The 13161-nt window shown below is 33.3% G+C and overlaps 2 protein-coding genes and 1 long non-coding RNA gene across 3 annotated transcripts; 2 read left to right on the top strand and 1 right to left on the bottom strand.

Annotated features, from left to right (window-relative positions):
* Positions 1-687: 687 nt before the first annotated feature.
* On the top strand, positions 688-3708 carry LOC145118957 (NADH dehydrogenase ubiquinone complex I, assembly factor-like protein (DUF185)). Its single transcript, XM_079054606.1, has 14 exons — positions 688-851; positions 934-1004; positions 1146-1257; positions 1399-1481; positions 1560-1625; positions 1702-1802; positions 1941-2059; positions 2155-2195; positions 2294-2382; positions 2486-2666; positions 2828-2944; positions 3044-3088; positions 3158-3295; positions 3418-3708. Exons 1-14 carry the CDS (start codon positions 782-784, stop codon positions 3550-3552), a joined length of 1368 nt encoding a protein of 455 aa, XP_078910732.1. The 5' UTR covers positions 688-781; the 3' UTR covers positions 3553-3708.
* A 1962-nt stretch (positions 3709-5670) lies between these two features.
* LOC145118962 (uncharacterized) lies at positions 5671-7278 on the top strand. The gene is made up of 3 exons (XR_013713565.1): positions 5671-5890; positions 6337-6845; positions 6932-7278. It is a non-coding gene; the product is annotated as an uncharacterized LOC145118962 (long non-coding RNA).
* A 622-nt stretch (positions 7279-7900) lies between these two features.
* On the bottom strand, positions 7901-10346 carry LOC145121908 (uncharacterized). Its single transcript, XM_079057590.1, has 4 exons — positions 10288-10346; positions 9488-10175; positions 8503-9429; positions 7901-8392 (listed from the first exon to the last, which is right to left on the bottom strand). Exons 1-4 carry the CDS (start codon positions 10344-10346, stop codon positions 7901-7903), a joined length of 2166 nt encoding a protein of 721 aa, XP_078913716.1.
* Between the last annotated feature and the right edge of the window lie 2815 nt (positions 10347-13161).

The following is a 13161-nucleotide window of genomic DNA, read 5'->3' as shown; positions in this document are numbered from 1 at the left end:
ATGATGTGACTATATAAATGCCAAATAAGTACCCAACTAGCACCAGATAACAAATAACAGATAAAATAAGTTTGCATAACCTATTTCATACTCTTATACGAAATGAAATATGTCTTGTATTCATTGTGTGTCCAAAATAATGGCATCATGTATAAGAAACATAAACAAGAAATCGAAGAAGAGAATGAAACCTAATGATAGAAGCTTGCAGAGCGTCGAACTGATAACAAAGGATGAAGCAACGGTTTTTTTTCTGCATGTTGTTGTACGTGAATATATAGGGTTCAAGGATAGTTTGGTAATCATCGAGATTTTATGTTTATCAATGATGCTATTCTTTCCAGATCTCTCCAATTTGAGAGGAAGATTAGAAGAGAACGAATCCTTTTATTTTCTTTCATTTCTTTCCAAATCACTCCAATCAATAAACTCCAGAATGTTGTTGACTCATTTTTTCTCTCCAATTCCCTTCTTTTCTCTCTGCTTCCCTCGTTAATTGAGACTCGGGAACAGAATGTAAGCGACTAACAAGCAACATAAAAATATACTAATTTATCCCTGATAAAAATTTCAATATATAATTTAGTAACTTTTATTCTAAAAAAATTAAAAATATATGATCTTATAATAATGAAAATTAAAAATACTTTAGGATTTGTATTTGGTCGATTAGAGATTTGGGGTTACTAGAAAAATGCAAGTTCACCCCCTTCACATTTTGGAAAGAAAACCCTGAAATTTAAAAACCCTCTTTCAACCCCAATCTCCGACGACGCCGGAGATGGCTTATACATACAGATACAGTCGTCCTCTAGTCCAGTCATACCGCATTCTTCACAAACTCCATGCAGGTATCTTCATCTCTATCGAACCCTTCTAAATTATTTCTGCTTTCTGTGCTCTCATTAATTTTTTCCCATTCGCATCTTCTAGTGAGCTCTTGCGGACAAAATAGGTTTTCATCATTTTTCTCAACAGAATTCGTCGGTGATACACCTGTGCTCGTATGTTTCCTTATCTCCCACTGGTCTGATCAATCGTAGATAAATCGATACTTGCAAGAAACGAGAAATGAATTTCGATCGTATGCAACATATTAGAGCAAAAATTACTTATTTGATGATTGTTTTATTTTAATTGAACAGGTTAGAGACTTTATACACTCAGCATTGTATCATCCTGATCATGGTTACTTTTCACAAAGCCCAAGGTCTGTTGGAGTGCTTGATAGGGGCATTAACTTTCATAAGCTTCAAGGTACCACATATATTCAGTATGTTCTATCCATTGGCGTCTAACAATCACCCAAACCAGTAATTCGTATTTGTCTTTATGGAAATACTTGGCTACTCTTGTAAACCATATTTCTGTTTACCTGAACTGGTGAGCTTTTTTCAGGAAGAAAGGCTTACATGTCACATTTGGAAAACATTTACAAGCAAAATGATGTTTCTTGGTTTACCCCAGTTGAGCTTTTCAAGGTATTATATATATGACATACACCTTATTTGGAGAACATCGTGTGATCATATGACCTTTTTCATCTTATCCCTTTGTAGCCTTGGTATGCCCATGGGATTGCAGAAGCAATCTTGAGAACAACTAATCTTTCTTTTCCACTAAAGGTGAGTTCATTGTTTCTGATAATTTACAAGCATGAAGTTTCCATCATGACTCTTGATTCTAATGTGGTCAATTCAGATATATGAAATTGGAGGTGGATCAGGAACTTGTGCAAAGGGCATAATGGATTACATAATGTTGAATGCACCTACACGAGTTTACAATAACATGTCATACACGTATGTGCTAATCTTTTTCCCTTTAAAAGTTGTAAGTATCAATTTATTTATTCACATATATGCATTATACTACATAACTTCTTTCAATTTCAATATGTCAAACCATTAATGTTATGCAAATTTTTATAAGTAATGCAGTTCAGTAGAAATTAGTTCTTCATTAGCCAAGAAACAGTTAGAAACTGTTGGAGAAGTTGGTAGTCACTTATCAAAGTTCAAAGTAGAATGTCGTGATGCTGCTGATCGTATTGGATGGGGTATATATAAAAAAATTAACCATTTTAACTGAATTTTCATTATAGTTATCAAAGTTCTCTTTAAAAAAAAAATTAAAATCTAATTTTAAAAACAGGGAATGCAGAGCAACAACCATGTTGGGTTATAATGCTTGAGGTAGGTTCTACTTCTATCTATAATTCTAAATTATCATTTATCTCTCTACTAACATTACAATTTACAATTAGTTTTTAATTTTTATATTTTTCTTTTAGGTTCTTGATAACCTTCCACATGACCTTATTTATTCGGGGAATCAAATTTCACCATGGATGGAAGTTTGGGTAGAAAAGCAACAAGACAGGTGATAAATGTATAGCTAGTTATACTTATATATATACATAGTTTATTAATTTGAAACATGTGATGAATATGATCTATAAAACCTCAAACCCTAATGATTGCAGTGGTAAATTGTGTGAGTTGTATAAGCCGATGCAAGATCCTCTGATAAAAAGTTGTTTGGATGTTTTAAATGTTGATAAAGACTTTAAACATCAAGGAATTAAAGAGGCTTCATTTCCTAGCAAAATGTGGGCTAAAATCTTTCCAAAAGCTAAACGATGTTGGCTACCTACTGGTTGTTTGGTAATAATTGGTTTCATTTTAATTTTAAAGGCTAAGTGCAAGAAATAGCAACATACTTTCATTTATTTGTGTATTATATTTATATAGCATCCTACTTTCATTATAAACTAATTTACAGATATGAATATATTTGCACTAATGAAGATTTATATGACTTCCAGAAACTTCTAGAAACATTACATGGAGCCTTGCCAAAGATGTCAATGATTGCTTCTGATTTCAGTTACCTTCCTGATGTCAAAGTACCTGGTGAAAGAGCTCCTTTGGTTTCCACCAAGGTATATCATATATTCTCATAAATTAAAAAAAAAAAAAAAAAAAAAGTAAATAAAAAAAAACAATCATGTTTTTGATATAATCCGTCTATTTTTCTGCAGAAAGACGGAAGCAGTTCAGATCACAGCTCATATTTGGATGCCAAGGTATAGTTTCATATTTGCATTCTTTAAATACAAATAAATTTATATTTTTTTTTTTTATATTTGTTGCAGGGTGATGCAGATATATTTTTCCCAACTGATTTTTGGCTTTTGGAGCGGATCGATCACTACAGTTCCGGGTGGTTAAAATCAAGAATCGAGTCATATGACAGGTCATCCAAAAAAGGAAAGAAAAGACGCACCATAACAGTAATTTCTCACTTTCATTAAACTTTCTATATATATATATATATATATATATATATATATATATATATATATATATTATTTGAAGCAACTTAACTTACCTGTTTTGATGGTATATTATGTAGCTTGATACATCGGTGTTTATGGAAGAGTTTGGTTTGCCCACAAAGACAAAGACAAAAGACGGATATAACCCTCTTCTCGAAGACTTCATAAATACTAAATTTTACCTTAGTGTTCCTACACATAACACCAAATAAACAGCGAAATAGAAAGAAAGAAAAACTTGAAGAAATAGTGCATTTTTAGGGCTTTTCACTGTTGTATCGTAGAGATGCGTGCATTTTTATGTAACGTATAATTGAATATTCTTTCTAAGGATAAATGCAATAAATAGCAACATGTACTTTTATCTATTTGTTTATTATAGCATCCTCCTTTAATTTCTTTTTATTGTAGCATTGTATTTTTTTTTCTTCTTACCAAGACATTGTACTTCAAAGAATCTATAGTTGTGGAAAAAAAAATTGTATTTGGATGACATTGTTGTGACAGGAAGAAACGAAAGTTGGATACTGTAATAAACAAGTCACTGGAAGTACATTGTTATTTGTATGAAACCCTTTTTAGCATACACTTGCCTCTCCTTCTCCAACATCGAAGATGAAGAGGTTGAAGAGAGGGGTTGGGTATTCAAAGTATCTTCATACCAGAACCTTTTTCAAGAAGATATCTCAATAATTAGTTTAAATGTGTAAGATGTGCCTTATTATTAGCATGTATATGATTTTCCAGAAGAATAAATAATTTTTGTTTCATCATGAGTTATTGTCATTGTAGCCCAACAATGTTTAGTATATTGGTTTAAAAGGTCTCTTGTGACTTTTTTTGTCTTTTAGGAGTACGAACTTGTGTTTTACCGTTTTAAAAGGTGCCTTTATCCATTTTATGAGGTAACAATGCCTTATCATCTGCCAACTAAGTTGGCGAGTCAACTAAGCCGCCTTGTCATCATTACATTACTTTGACTTTGAATACTCGTTAGTCAAAGTCTCGATGAGAAGTCAAAATCAAACACATAAGTTCACCCGTTCTTACTCTATCCATCGATTTTCTCCTTCATCGTTCTTGCCACTTCCCGATTAAAACATGTCTCGTAGTTTCCATTATACGGAAGCTATGCTCGTTATTGTGATCTCAATTTTTGTGTTTACCGTTTCCTCCCGCACTATCGCCACCAGCCCAGAAGACCAAACTGCAATCGGAGACGATTAAGCAAATGATCGTCGATGGAGGGTTCTATTGGTAACGGGTGATTAGGTGGCATAAGATGATGATTAGGATGGGTCACCGGATGACCTCTTCAAATTTTCCATAATAACCTTTTAAAACCTAAAAACACAAGTTCGTACCCTTCAAAGGCAAAAAAATCACGAGGGACCATTTAAACCAATATACTAAACATTGTTGGGCTACAGTGACAATAACCCTTTAATCATTTAATCAATCTTATGTAGAGCGGGTAATATCTCATCTTGGAATGATTATTTACACAGATACTTGAGTCAATAAATATCAAGTTTAGGCAACTGATAGAGTAGCTATAATGATGTGTACTTCTCATTGACAATTTGGCATGGAAAAGAAATGCTTGAAGTGCTTAATTTAATGATCCCTGATGGAAGTGCACAATGTGAACCATTTTTGAATCTAGTGCAACATATCTCTTTCAATATTAGAATGGCTTGCAAAGTCTTTGTAGTGCAACATAAGATATCGATTATTTTTAATATTATATTTAAATAAATAATTACTTACAAGTGATTGAATAATCATTAATCGAAAGACTTTTTAATAATCCATACTATACCAACATGTAGATATTGATTATTTTTCTAATATTAAATTTAAACAAATAATTACTACAAGTGATTCAATAACCATTAACCGAAATACTTTTAATAATCTAAGAGTTTGATATACTCTTAATAATTATTTTTTAGTTAAATTGTAAATAACTATATTTATGTTAACTTATTATTGAATAACTGTTATTTGTGAATAGGTAAGATATTTATTGAAAATATGAAATAGTCATTGTGGGACAGACATTATTTTCAAAAATGATTGATATTGTATTGATATAGATGTAATATAAAGGGATTTTTACATTTATATCCTTCTAAACTATAAATATTCCTTCTATATCCTTATAAACTTCAATATTACATCTATATCCTTTTAAAAATATAAAAATTACATCTATATCCAAATCTATTTTCTAATTATAATTATATCAATTTTATATTTAGAAAATTAGATAAAAATAAAAACTACATATAAGTTTACCCCTTTTGACATTAAACGAGTATCTATTCCATAAAAATGGGGCCTCTTCTTCATTCCATAAACATCGGCTGCCTCACCTTCTTCTCACCTACACCACAACCTGTAAACGACAATGCCCCCTTCGTTCCACACTACTTCGAGAAACCAGTAGACCGCCACTCCTCACCGTTGTGACTTAGATATATCCTCTCCTTTCACAACAAATCGTCACCCAGAAATTCCTCCTCGTCTTCTCACCGACAATTTAAGGTTTGATTCTCTTCCGTCTTCTTTTATTCAAGGGTTATTCTACGGAGGTGCCCTTAATAGTTTAAAGTTTCATGTGGATTTGATTTTGCAATTTCTTAATTCTTCTTGGTATTTTCTTATTTTGGGATTTGAAGGTCCGATTTACACATATCTTCGAGTAGATTTATCATGCTCGTAGGTGATTGGTACACAATTCGTTCCAATAAAAGCTTAGATTTGATCATGCTAATGTTTTTATTCCTGTATGAAGTGTTATGAAGTCTAGTATAGTTAGTAATTTGTTTTTTGTAAAGCTTAAGATCGGTATCAAGTTGGAACTCGACTTTACTTTTGATACCAAACTCCAATGCAGCTATAAACAATTGGCAAATGGCTTCAAGTAGACCTTTACAACAGAATGCTCGACTTTTTGATTGAACCTTATAGAATCTCATTTTCTATTGCAGATTGATCTGACTTCCAAGGTATCTTTAATCTTCTCAGAACACCAAGCAAACAACCTAGCACTTTTAGTAGCAATCAGTTTGGAATGTTTCCTACCTGCTGACTCACCACCATCTAGCATTTTTGTGCAGGAAATTTGGTATTGTTTTGGACTAACGAAACCAAAGATAAGAAAACATCAATTTTTCATTATTATTTGGTTCTTTATTTTCTGATCATGGAGTTGGTTTCGGATCTATGTTGTATGTAGAAGTTTACATGTTGATTCTTAAGTGCAACCTGTTTCAAAAGAGAGTTGTAATCAGGTGGAATATTTTACACAGATTGTAAATGTGGGGATACATTATATCTGTGATAACTATCTGCTTTCATTCTTGCTGTTCAAAGCTTCTCTTTCCTATCTGTTATAGCAACCATAATCACTTTTCATAAATCTGTTAGTTATCTGTAAAGGATTTGATCATTTATTGTTTCGCGTTTCTACCAACTGGATGGGGACCGATACTAGCTAGTAAGCAAGCTCTCTTGATTTTGAATCAAAATCTTGATCTTTTTATTTCTTGAAGTAAAAGTAACCATTTTTTTCTTCATTACTAGGTTGGTAAAGCATTCAAGCCATTGATTCGATGCACGGTTTTGTGGAAATTCACATCACTCTTAGTTATTCAATCTCGAGTTCCAAGGTCTTATCAGAAGTCATTACCGGTATCAAGTTGCTACTTTTGAAAAGATCAGCAACAAAAGGCAAACAAAGGCTTTCGAAGTACATTGCTATTTTGGAAACACGAGTACAAGTAGACTGTTATTTTAGTCTTTTTCCACCTTGTTTCTGGTGGCTTTTGTCTATGTTAATCTAAATTTTGTAGGTTCTTGTTTTCTCTGTATTGTAACTTTCCAAGCATCCTGCTGGTTTTCATATTTAATACATTTTAGTTATAACATAATTCAGTTGTACAATTTATAGTTGAAAACTAAAAAAATACTTCAAACAAACATTATGTTAAAATATTGTTTCAACATTTTAAGCAGCATCTAGTTGGAGCATTTCATCAGCTAAGTGGAAGGCATTGTGGTTTATGATTCTATCGCCTATTGGTGTATAAAACCCAATAAAGCAAAATAGTACAAAAATGGTCCTATGACGAAAATAATTACATAAATGGTCCCTGTGATAGAAAAATATTACATAAATGGTCCCAAAACAAAATTATATAAATGGTCCCTGTGACAAAAAGCGATTACAGGAATGGTCCCAAATCAATTACAAAAATCGTCCTTGTTGCAGAAAATGATTACAGAAATTGTCCCTGTGACAGAAAAATATTACCTTAATCGTCCCAAAACATAATTTCATAAATAGACCCTGTCGCAAAAAATGATTACATAAATGGTCCCTATAAAGAAAAACAATTACATAAATGGTCCGAAAACAAATATAAATAGTTGATCAAATTTGTAACAATTTTATCCCATGAAAAATCCGTCCAAACAACAAAACTAAAGAATTAAACAATCCATTCATCAAGCATTAAAGTACTAAAGTCTAATCAAACTCTTAACAAAAGCTCATGATCTTTTTTGTTCTTTATTCTTGCTAGTGGATGCATCATCAGAACCTTGACGTTCGGGATTTTTGCAAGTCTTTTGATGGTGTCCAAACATACCACAACGGGGGCATCTATGTCTTTTCTTGGGTTCATCACGTGGTACAATTCTATTCTTTTTAGGTCGTCCAGGAGGCCGTTTTATAATAGGTGGGTATATCTTCTCGATTGTCTTTATATGCACCCATTGATCCTTTCCCGGCATTGGAGCGATTTCTAAAGCATATGCTTCTTTAAATTTATCAACTGTGAAATATGTATCAACATATTTGTCCCAATCAGGATCCCTCGTAAAAGCAATAAACGCAGCTGCATGCACACACGGTAGGCCTTTAACTTGCCAAACTCGACAACTACATTTTTTCTCATCTAGTATAACCTCCCAACGTTTGCCCTTGTAGTTCACCTGTGCTCGATTGTCACTACTTCTACAAACTTCAAAGTTACCTAAGTTCTACATGAGAAAATAAGACAAGAATAAATTATAGAAGAATTTTTTTCCATGTTTTCACAATCCTAAATAAAAGAAAATTAGATAATACATGAGAAATTCATTAAACTTGCCTTAGAGATTCTCTTGAGATAATTCTTTGCTTTTGGTACTAATGTTCCTTTCCATTTGTTTACAATTTTTCTTTTTTTGTCAAATCGTTGCATAAGCTTTTCTCTAATTGCATCAAGGAGATCGAGCACTGGTTTATAACGTATGTCACCTACCCAGGAGTTAAAAGTTTCTGAAATATTGTTGGTAATATAGTCACACTTGACAATTGTACCAAACTTGCTTCTACTCCATATCTTCTTATGGTTCTCATTTAAATATAAAATTGCATCTTCACGTACACTTGCAATTTCGTTTAACAATCTATCATGCTTACTAACAGAGTAGGTCTTTGCAGCACCCCATAGCTTGGTCATGAAATAATCACCTCGATAATGTTTCTTGAAGTTGCTATATAAATGTCTTATGCATTCGCGATGCTCAACATTAGGATAAACCTGTGTAATAGCTACTTCCAACCCTTTTTGCATGTCAGAGGAGATAACAAGACCGTCTGGTGTACCGATTGCTTTTTCTAGTGACTTGAGAAACCAAGTCCATGAATTTATATTCTCAGACTCAAGCACACCATAGGCTACTGGAAACATGCCATGGTTACCGTCGATACTTGTGGCAGCGGCTAGCACACCATTAAATTTCCCCTTCAAATGACAAGCATCAATCCCAATGTAAGGACGACAACCAGAAAGAAACCCCTTAGAGCATGCTGTTAGTGATATAAAAAAGCGTAGGAAATGTTTCTTGTTACCCTCTGTTTGCAAATCAATCTCCACAACACTTCCACGATTTCTTTGTTCAAGCTCCTGTTTGAAATCATATATATTTACGTAAGATTCATCCCACTTGCCATACATATCACTAAAAGCTTGTTCTTTTCCTCTAAAGACTCTCATATATGGTACGTCAACATTGTAGCTTTGCATAAGCCACTTTTTCATGTCAACAAATGTAGTATTTCTTAAATTTTATACTTATTTCAAAAGTAACCTCATCCTGCGTAAGAGAAGCATGGATTCTCCACTCACACTTTTTATCTTCACAACATGCTGTAAGTCGTGTCAAATCGCTTTTCTCAATAACATACTGAAATTCATTTGTTATTGCATAGTGGTTTAACGCTCTTCTAAAAGCAATCACATTTGGAAATTTAGAATTCACTTTCATAACCGCATTTTTATTGCTATATGAATAAGTTTTAAAATCAGAATTTAGAAGCTCATACTCATTATCAGAACTATGACGACTATGATAGCTTTCTTCACTTGGACAATTTGAGTCCGAATCATTTTCATCATCTGATTCATCAATAACTTGATCTTGGCCACTAAACGATTTATACATTTGTTGTGTAATTTTTTCAGTCGTCGCATAAATTATTCCTTCTTTCTCCTCCTCATACATGTTAAGCATCCACATGAAGTTTTCATCAGAATCAAGTTTAATAAAACGTTGCTCTTTTGAATTCTTGTCAATAAAGACTATTGACAACACAATATCGTTTTGTGATGGATAATGTTTTTCCACCTCTTCAACCAGTTGATTCAAGTTGTATGAGCAAATGTCTACATAGAGAGTTTTTCTAAAACCGAAACAATACACTTGCCTACATGAGTTCCTAGCAAACCGAAAAAACCCTCCATATATCAGTTTAAGCTTGTATTTCCATGTTACTTGCCTGATAACCACAGAGAAAAAAAAACGAGTAATGAAATATACAGGCAACATAAAATATCAACCATCTTGTAGGTAAAACAAATTTGATCCTTAGAATTATTGTAGAAACGTACTCAATTATCGGGGAGTGACCACCTATCTCCCATCTCGGTGTATCTACCTCACCAGCCATCAAAATTGATCGAACGCAGTTACAGAAAGAGGTGGAGACTAAATTCTGTTTTGTGAATCAAAATTAATCAAATGTAGATACATAATTGATCAAATGTGAAGTTAATCTAGTGCAAAATAAATTACTTCAAATAATATGACAAAGATGACTTGTTGTGAAGAAAAAGAGCCAGTGATAGCAATATATGGAGAAGAAATTTTGTTTTGTGAACCAAAGTTTATCCAATGCAATACACAACTGATCAAATGCAAAGTTAATCTAACCAGAAGATTACCTGTTGTGATGAAGATGCGAAACTGAGTTATGATGAAGATGCGAAAATCACTAGGTAAGGAGATAGAGTACGTGATCAAGAAGATGATAAATTGACTGCGCCGATTTAAGGGAGGGATACGTAATCTAATATGTCCAGCAATTTAATTTGGGATTTAATTAGGAAATGGTATATTGGTAAATTAATATATAATTCTGAATATTATATAAATAGTTTATTAAAAAAATGATATAATTATAATTAAAAAATGGATTTGGATATAGATGTAAATTTTATATTTTTAAAAGGATATAGACGTAATATTGAAGTTTATAAGGATATAGAAGTAATATTTATAGTTTAGAAGGATATAAATGTAAAAATCCCAATTATAAAAGTTAATATCACATTTTTAAAAGAAAATTTGTATTTCACAGTTGTGGATGGTTTAAAAGCATTTATATTAGGTGATTACTACTTTATTGCAAAAAAATGTGGATCACATCTGAAATTCATTCCAGCATATCTTTTTGGGTAAATAGTGCAAAAGACACTTAGTTTACATAGAAATTCGAATTTGACACCGTGTTTTTTTTTGTGTCAATTTTGACACCGTGTTATTGATTTTTTACTAAATGTAACCATATGACTGGTTGCCTTCAGATCAACGGGTTTGTATTTTGCTGAGTGGGTCATTTGCTTATGTGGCATCCACCTAAGATCCTACATGGCAGTTGAGCCTTTATAAATGATCCCTAACGGCCTCAACCCTAGATCGATCTTCACTTTTTCATCTCAGTTCTTCTTCACGAGGATTGTGCAATGATGTCTTCGTCTCGATCAGCTGGATCAACGAGTGGGGTAAACAAGGCAAACAATGGTCCCTCTAGGACGTGCTACTGTGGAGTAATTGCCCCCTTGAAGATATCAACGAGTGAGAAGAATCCTGGAAGAAGATACTTTGGGTGCAGGTACTGGCCCGATGAAGTTGAAGACTGTGGTTACTTTGAATGGTATGACGGTGAAGTAAGTCCATGGTACAAGGAACTTTTGTTTGAAGTTATGGCAAAGAAGAAAAAAACCACTGGACAGGGAAAAGGGAACCCTCATCATGGTGAAATAAGTTTGATGAATCTTGTCAGGATTGTGATTGGTTTGCTTGTTATTTTAGTAGCCATGGTAGGGATTTTGATGTGGATGGTGTACATGGAGTAAGTAGGAAGAAGTTTTGGTAGGTCTTTAAGTATGAATTAATGTCGATTAAGGTCCAATGTTGACCATTTTTGTGTGTATGTATTGATGTACTACCTTGAAGTTTGTATGTTCCAGTGTTGACCAATTTTGATATATATAGTGAAGTGTATATGTTTATGATGGTGAATTGGAAGTATGATGCTATATGATGCTAGTGGACCAAACTACCATTTACTTATGTAACAAACCAATGACCAAAAAAGAAAGGACCTAAATACCCTTACACATATTTTGACCAAAATGCTATGAAAAATACCTATAAAATAACCAAGTGAATTGGAAGCATGATGCTATATGATGCTAGTAGACCAAACTACCCTTTACTTATGTAACAAACCAATGACCAAAAAAGAAAGGACCTAAATACCCATACACATATTTTGACCAAAATGCTATGAAAAATACCAAACTACCCTTTACTTATGTAACAAACCAGTGATCAAACTACCCTTTACTTATGTAACAAAAAATTACCATAAACACCATACCAACATTACATAAATTCTTACCATCAAAATTCATACATTTTGCCAATATTGACCCATCCCATTTACAAAAGGGGTAGTAATGTTTGGGTATACCATATACAAAAGATAATTATAGTCAAGGGGATTACTTAAGGGTACATTACATAATACAAAAAAGGCTAACATAAACCATGCCCATCAACCCCTAACCTTCTGCACCCTAATCTACTCCAAAGAAACAGGGTCCAACCTACTTCGACCTGGTCCAACAACCTTCTTTCCAGCAGCCTTCATTCCAATCTGAATTTTAGTAATTCTCTCTGAAGGACTTCTTGTTCTCATCAACCTTTGGGATGGTGGTGTCTCAACAATGCCTTCATCCTCTGTTTCTAGTACAATATCAACTTGAGGCACAGGTGGAACTTGTCCAACCTGTGGAACTTCTTCAGGAACAGGTTGAACTTGTTCAACCTCTGGAACTTCTTCATGCAAAGGTTCAAGAATAGGTGGAACTTCAGCCAAAACTTCAACATCTAAATGTTGTTCATATAGTACATGATACACCTCATCCTCTGAGTATCCTGATGCAAGAAACTCTGTAGCATGTGCATCCCCCTTCAAATCCTGGGCCAATATAACATTTTGCAGCCCTTCATCTTCAAAGTCCTTGCTACTACCTTCATGTATCCCTCTAACAGATTGATATGCCTTTGCTTTACCCTGTTAATAAAACAGTAATTGTGTTAACAATAGTAGACACTAAAGATTTGATAAAAATAGTAAAGCTTACCTTTTTTTGACTGTTACAACTTGCTTGTCCATCCATTTGCCCATCCATTTC

The sequence above is a fragment of the Lactuca virosa genome, chromosome 6, assembly GCF_052849685.1.
Source record: "Lactuca virosa cultivar CGN04683 chromosome 6, Lactuca_virosa_CGN04683_v6, whole genome shotgun sequence".
Taxonomy (NCBI): domain Eukaryota; kingdom Viridiplantae; phylum Streptophyta; class Magnoliopsida; order Asterales; family Asteraceae; genus Lactuca; species Lactuca virosa.
The sequence above is the reverse complement of the archived record's forward strand: the minus strand, read 5'-3'. Positions and strand labels throughout refer to the sequence as shown.

Bases quoted from the DNA above. Each gene is read 5' to 3' on its own strand.
- LOC145118957 (XM_079054606.1), top strand. From the start codon at position 782: ATGGCTTATACATACAGATACAGTCGTCCTCTAGTCCAGTCATACCGC. The intron at 2,945-3,043 runs GTATATCATATA...ATTTTTCTGCAG, and splicing joins CTCCTTTGGTTTCCACCAAG to AAAGACGGAAGCAGTTCAGA. The intron at 3,296-3,417 runs GTAATTTCTCAC...TATATTATGTAG, and splicing joins AGAAAAGACGCACCATAACA to CTTGATACATCGGTGTTTAT.
- LOC145121908 (XM_079057590.1), bottom strand. From the start codon at position 10,346: ATGGCTGGTGAGGTAGATACACCGAGATGGGAGATAGGTGGTCACTCC. The intron at 9,430-9,487 runs GTTACTTTTGAA...GACATGAAAAAG, and splicing joins CTTCTCTTACGCAGGATGAG to TGGCTTATGCAAAGCTACAA. The intron at 8,393-8,502 runs GCAAGTTTAATG...TTTCTCATGTAG, and splicing joins ATCTCAAGAGAATCTCTAAG to AACTTAGGTAACTTTGAAGT.